The sequence below is a fragment of the Antrostomus carolinensis genome, unplaced genomic scaffold, assembly GCF_000700745.2.
Source record: "Antrostomus carolinensis isolate BGI_N321 unplaced genomic scaffold, ASM70074v2 scaffold16717, whole genome shotgun sequence".
Lineage (NCBI taxonomy): Eukaryota > Metazoa > Chordata > Aves > Caprimulgiformes > Caprimulgidae > Antrostomus > Antrostomus carolinensis.
In genome coordinates this window covers 4,632-11,195 of record NW_010325533.1, presented here as the reverse complement: position 1 = coordinate 11,195, position 6,564 = coordinate 4,632, and the positions used below count along the sequence as shown (strand labels likewise).

Sequence of the window (6,564 nt, the reverse complement as noted above, 5' to 3'; positions counted from 1 at the left end):
ACCATTAGTCCCCTGCATTCTCTCCTTAACTGCTTCTTGTAGGAGCAGTTCGTCTGTCCTCTCCTACCCGCTTACCATGATGCCCTTTTGATTTTCTACTAGAAGACAGCTGTATTGTCTATCTTCTTTCATCCTTCTACCTACTCAACTTATTTAGTAGTGACGTGCTTGTGTAATATCTAGTCCTTCAGCAGAACCTAAATTAGAAGCTATCATGCAGTTTACCTTTCCTTGCCGGCTGATCAAGGACCTCATCCCTCTCCCAAATAAAAGTCGGAGAGGGAAGATGTAGTTTTAAGTTAATGATGAAACAAAAAACCACTCAGGAAACAGAAAGCAACATCAGATTTTCTGAATGTTTGTGGATTAGAAAATTTTTTGCTAGTGAAGGGTAACGCCAAGCAGAAAGATCTTGAAGATGGCCATTTCTAGCCAGCCAAAGGAAAAAGGCATAGGTATCTTCTTCCTCTTGACTCCCTACCTTCCATCATTACCTCTTCACCATGGCTTTCCTTCCTGAGGGACAACCAGTTCTGGCAGCAGGAGAGAAACTACTATGAGACATTTCCAATGCCTTCTGCTGATCTTGCCCTCTTGAACGTATCTTCACAGACATGACAAGCAGAATGAAAGGGGCCAAATTACTTCCTGTAGTTGCTAACTCCTTTACCAGCTCAAACTGGTATCTGCAAACAAGTGCTGTGCAGCTCACCTTACTTCTCAGCAGAAAGGAACCAAAGTAGAGGTCATGTATGCTGCAGCATTTCCAAGAAGAACATTAATGACGAGAAAGTTGGCTGAGCAGAACTAAACAGGAGAAAGGCTGTTCTAGATACAGAGGGTAGAATAGGAAGATGTAAGAAAATCCAAATAACAGAGTTGTTCAGAGAGCTAAAAGACGGTAACTAAAATAGGTGTTGAACCTGATTTAAGTGAAAGGTAAGGCTAGATTATTCTAGCGTCTTGCAAACACACCACCAAGGAAATGAAGTATTTTCAAGTCTCTGGAACCTTCAACTTGTTCTATTTGCTACCTTTGCTAGCTGGCTATTATGTTTCTCTTATTAAGTGAGGCAGACTGTGTCCAACCTAACTGGAATTACTTACACAGCACATAGACAAACCCCACTGTATACTGTATATGCACTTGCACGTTTTTCAAGGAAACTGAATTTGCATTTTGCACTGAAATGTTGTGTAAGTCAGCACTGAAATGAAAGCTTCAGAAGTCACACATACATCTTTGATTTTTTTAACATAACCAGCATCTTGGCCATCTGAAACACTAACCTGGCAAAGGTAATCTTTTTTCAGTGGAATTGCATCTTTCATCATTGTAGCACTATAAAGGAGAAACAGCAGGTATCTTCTTGGAGAAAGAAAAACAGGAAGACTAAACACCAGACAGAAACTTACTAAGTAGCTTTTAGCACCTGGTTGGCCTTGCCAGGATTCGAACCTGGATCATCTGTATGGTCAGACAGAGGCTTCCACTGAGCACAAGACCAGCTTTGGTGCATATCCCTCCCTCACGATTGCTCTTCTAAAACCTATGCAACTTTCAAGCTGTTTCTGTTCTGCCAGGGGCTGTGGAAAAGGGAAGGAAACATTCTGAAATTGAATGCCGGAGGAAAACAGCAAGAGACAATCAGTAGAAGATGACAGTAAATGAAAAGAAAAGCACAGAAAAAAACTGAATCTCTTGCCTTTAGCAGTTCCATGAGAAACATAATATAAGCAAGGTATTTTACCTTGGTACTTTTCAAAGTCTGGCATAGCTTTTGTCTTCTTTTTTGGCAAATTGACTCGAGGATCTCCAACAGTGAGGCCCAGTATTGTACCTGGCAGCATTTCTGACGGTGAACTTATCCCTTTAAAAATACACAGATGAACATTGCCATGAAACCACCAATTAAGTGGTGATCCTTTTCTGCACTGCTATTTGGTGCATTTTAGCCTGCAGGGATGTGACAACATTGTAAGCCAGAGAAGCAATCCAGAGTACTCAGTTTAACATGTTTTGAAAACTCACCAACGCTCATTAAATGCCCAATAACAAAAGACAACAGCAGCAGCACAGGACTTAGTTTGTAATTACATTTATGCTTAGCATAGAAGTGAGATCACTCTCACAACTGACAGACTCAATTCATCCTTTATATTCGGTACACCTCTTAAAGAACAACCAACCTTTGTTTTATATTTGTCTTCCAGAGAAAGGAAATAAAAAAATGTTACTTTGAAGTTTTACCTCAATTCTGCTTAACTGCCTCACACTGGATAGCTCTACCAAAGCCAGTTCCTTACCTGCTTCAGTGGTAGAAAGTGGGGAGATATTGTTAACTTTATGACACTTCACAACCCAGACAAATACACAACTGTTCATTAGAAACAAAAATATATAAAGCAAGGTATAATACTTTAACTTTGGGCAGGAGACTACTATTTTATCTGTGGAGGTACTGTACAACTTATTGCCTTAATGTGGTGTGTATGGGGGAAGAGAGTGAGAGTATATGTCAGACTGTATCCATCAGCAATCTCAAATCTAAGTTCATGAAGATAAGAAACAAGACCCATTTTATCTATTAAGAGTTTGGACTACACAGAGGATTAAAATTCCCTTAAAAAAAAAAGTTAATGTAACAGTTCTCAAACCTTTGACATGCCATGATAATCACTTAAGCACACACTCAATGGCACCACTCTTGATCAAGGAAAAAAATAAGCATTTCCAATTTGAAGTCAACTTATTAGCATGCCAGTTTTGACCACTAGTTTCCCCTTCCTCCCACAGCATCCACTGCCCAAATACCTTCTAATAGCTCAAAGATAGCACTTTGACGTTGATGAAGAGATACTTTTTCAGAGTCCTTGCAGTTTTCTACCCACCAGTTGTTCAGTTCTGTCTCTGAATCCACCATCTCCTGGAAAACAACACATCTAATTGAACTCAAGTGGTCATTTAGTATTTTCTATCAATATGAATTCACTGTTTGCCTTAATCACTATGTCTTCTTTCTTCCTCTTCAAGATTCAAATCAAAATAATTTTTTCCTCAGGCAGTCTACTCCTATAACTCCATCTTACACTAATCCCCTGTAAACTGTTCAGTTTAACCTTTGTTCCGAAAATAAACAAAGCAATCCACAATGCTTCCTAATTCTGTCGTTAATTCTTTCTTACAGAAAGCCAGAGATTTCATGGCCTCCTCGCATTTACTGCAAGAGACAAAAAAATCCCTACAGTGATGCTATGTGCCAGAAGGTAGACAAAATATTAAATCCTGGAGAAATCCTGGCACATTTGATTGAAAACACATAAGTTTTCTATACCTTACATGTCTTGCCCTTTAGCTCTTGGTGCTCTAGTTCATTGCTCAAGAAACATGACCTATGGTTTGTCAAAGAGAATATGAATTATTCTGGCCCTCTCAGCAGAATGTATCACTGCAGAAGAAATCACATAGCCTGCTCAACAGCATCACTGCTTCTTTTTTCTTCCTACCTCCACTTAAAATCCAGACAGGAGCTCTTCCTGAGATCACCATTAGTCAAGTGGCTCAATATAGAGAAGCTAACAGAGTAGAAATACATACGTTAGCCTTTATAATAAGTAAGGCTGGAGAGTTTATGGTTCTTTCTAGCAAAACAAAGCTTGTACATTCTAGAAATCTTACCAAAATTACAGTAATATCCAAACTGCCAATTTCCTTACTGTTTGGAGAGAAGCAGCTTTCAAGGTCTCTGTAAGGACTGAGTGGGATAATGGGCCAATCAGTCGATATCTGAGAATCTCCATAGTTTTGTCACTGAAACAGAGGAAAGTTTCAAGGGAATGTACAATTGTACAACACACTATTTTTTTTCCCTAGTACTGTTAAGTCAGAATTCAGCTCTACTGACTGGTTAAGGCTCACAGTTTCTGACTCTACTATGAACAAACCTGATCACAATGCCAGTAGTCTGTGAAATCCAAGAGTAGGACTGGAATGGATCTCTAGTGCCATCACCAATTATTTTTTTCACTGGCACAGCTTTTTCTCCTTCTTTATCCTCCTTCCTTCTCTTCTTGCCAAGGCTCAGAACAACATCAATTTGTTTTTCCTCCTGAATTGATGTTGTAACAGGCTCAGGAATATAGATTTCTTCAGGCTCTGAACACTGAAAAATTGCTTTTAACTCTCTCAGTATGTCCTTAAGAAAAATGAAAAGTTTGGATTAGGATGATAAACAGTGCATTGCAAAGCTTAAGTATACTTGTAAGAATTAAACTCTACTCTTTTATTTTCCTATATGGATTTAAGGGATTAAATTTCATTCTGCTGAAGTCCAGGCTTACTATCAATACTGAATGTTGCTAAGAATTTATTCTAACTGAATTTAATGTAAGAAAAATTGCCAGTGCACATTTTTTTTTTTTTAATTCATAGCTAAATATCAGATTATGATTATCCATGATGAGCCCAAACAGCCTGTTGGGGATGCTAGTGGGAAGGACATGAATCAAGCAACATCATACTGCAAAATGTATCCTGAACCAAGTGACACCAGAAAACTCTTCACAAGCAAGAACACTAAAAAAAAAAATCTCAGAGGCATGCACCTTCTGTACAAGCTTTATAAAAACAAGCTGCAGAACATAAATATCGTTAGAGTGGAAACAGTCTTCCAACCTTTAATTCCTAAAGCCATGCATTATAACCAGCTCTTCTACACCTTTCAGGAGATATCTTCTCCATTAAAACCATACAATGCATAAAGAAAACAGAGTTCAACTGTAGAGAAAAAAATACCTGTTTGAGAGCCGGATGCATCCAGATCCACAACTGTCTTTTTTCAGATCCATCCCTGGGTTTCCAAATAAATGTTACAGGACCAAGCATACCCTCAGGATAGCAATCTGCTCGGTAAAGATTCAGGGATCCCTCGAATCTTCCAGACAGACAACAAGCCTCTTCAAATGTTAATCCTAAAGAAGAACACACTTATTGAAAAACAAAATAATCTCTTATTAAAAAAAAAAAAAAAAGGAAAAAAATTAAATTCAGTCCAGCCGCTGGGACAGTATCAAAGAAAGAACATGTATCACAATTAGTTTATTAATAAGCAACTGAAAGTAAGAACGTCTAGTACTAGTACAAGACATTTTAATTACGTGTTTCAACCAAAATCACAACTCAGTATCAACTCTGTTACTACTACTGAAATTGGTAGGATATTAAAAAAGGAAAATGATGGCTCATTCTACCTTAACTTTACTTTGATCTACATAAAATTTACCTGTGTCGATGCTACATATTCGAGCAAGCTGCTTCAGAAGTTCACTCTCTTGACCAGTCAACTCCAGGCAACAATAATACGATAAGTCCTGAAACAACAGGATAGTGGTAAAATGAGAATAACTCTTGAAAGTGAGCCTGGACAGAGGACCAGACAGAGCTTCACAATTTACACTGAAGTAGTAATTTTTCACTCACTAAAATCTGTGTCAAAGAGAAACAAGTTTTCTTCTTTAACTTAAAATTGTTAGTTATAGGAGAGCTGTCTTCAATAGCATCCTGCTCAGGAAGATGATGCAGGGATTCATGGAATCTCTGACCTCAAGATGAATGAAGATGCAGTATTTCAGTCAGACTTACAATAAGACTCTTCTAATGGTCCATCTTGTTCTCTCTGATATTTGCCACCCTTCTTTACAATTATGAAATCACTTAGCAGTAACTAACAGCTGACACAACAGTACTTCAAAGAGAGAAACACTCATTATAACTGAACAGTTGATTACTTCACCTTGGCAAAGTAACAAAGAAAACAAATAAAAGAGATGTAAAGGTGGTACCTGAAGAAGGCAGTGTTTTGTCATGGCTCGGTAACAAGCCCTGTAGCTCTTCTCCGTAGGGCTATCTCCTAAAGAGTATCCCCATTTCTTCACCATATGAAATCTCTTTGCATGCCAAATATGCGTTTCCAGCCAAATATTCTTTCTTTGCCTGCGATTAAACTCTGCTACCAAATTTATGTGGCGCCTTCTAGCTTTGCGGCATTTAGTCTTTGACTGTTCCTTTTTCTGATGTACGGCCTTCTCCGCCTGTTTTTAAGAGAGGATAATGAAATATATCTCAAAGACAAACTTCTGTAGAAGAAAAGGGCTGACATGTATAAGGATACGGGAAGCACCAGCATTAGGTCACACTTTATTCTGATGTTAGTTCTCCATAATTCTTGAGGCTAAGTAACACTTTGAAACTTTATACACCAGCCCCATTCACACAAGTGCATCAAGGTTTGACTGGAACCTATAGAAGGCCAACCGTATCCTGGGCTGCATCAAGAGAAGCGTGGCCAGCACGTTGAGGTAGGTGATTCTCCCCCTCTACTCTGCTCTCGTAGGGCCCCACCTGGAGTACTGCGTCCAGTGCTGGAGCCCACAACACAAGAAAGACATGGACAAGTTAGAACAAGTCCAGAGGACGCCACCAGGATGATCCGAGGGCTGAAGCACCTCTCCTATGAGGACAGGCTGAGAGAGTTGGGGCTGTTCAGCCTGGAAAAGAGAAGGCTC

General features: G+C 39.0%; 1 protein-coding gene across 1 annotated transcript in view; it reads right to left on the bottom strand.

Annotated features, from left to right (window-relative positions):
• POP1 (POP1 ribonuclease P/MRP subunit) overlaps positions 1–6,564 on the bottom strand; it is a gene marked incomplete at its 5' end in the record, with an annotated part of 20,193 nt that overhangs the window by 11,011 nt on the left and 2,618 nt on the right. The window contains 7 exon segments of the mRNA XM_029085789.1: positions 1,752–1,871; positions 2,816–2,927; positions 3,718–3,811; positions 3,946–4,196; positions 4,796–4,971; positions 5,283–5,370; positions 5,842–6,090. Coding sequence (XP_028941622.1) covers positions 1,752–1,871; positions 2,816–2,927; positions 3,718–3,811; positions 3,946–4,196; positions 4,796–4,971; positions 5,283–5,370; positions 5,842–6,090 — 1,090 coding nt within the window.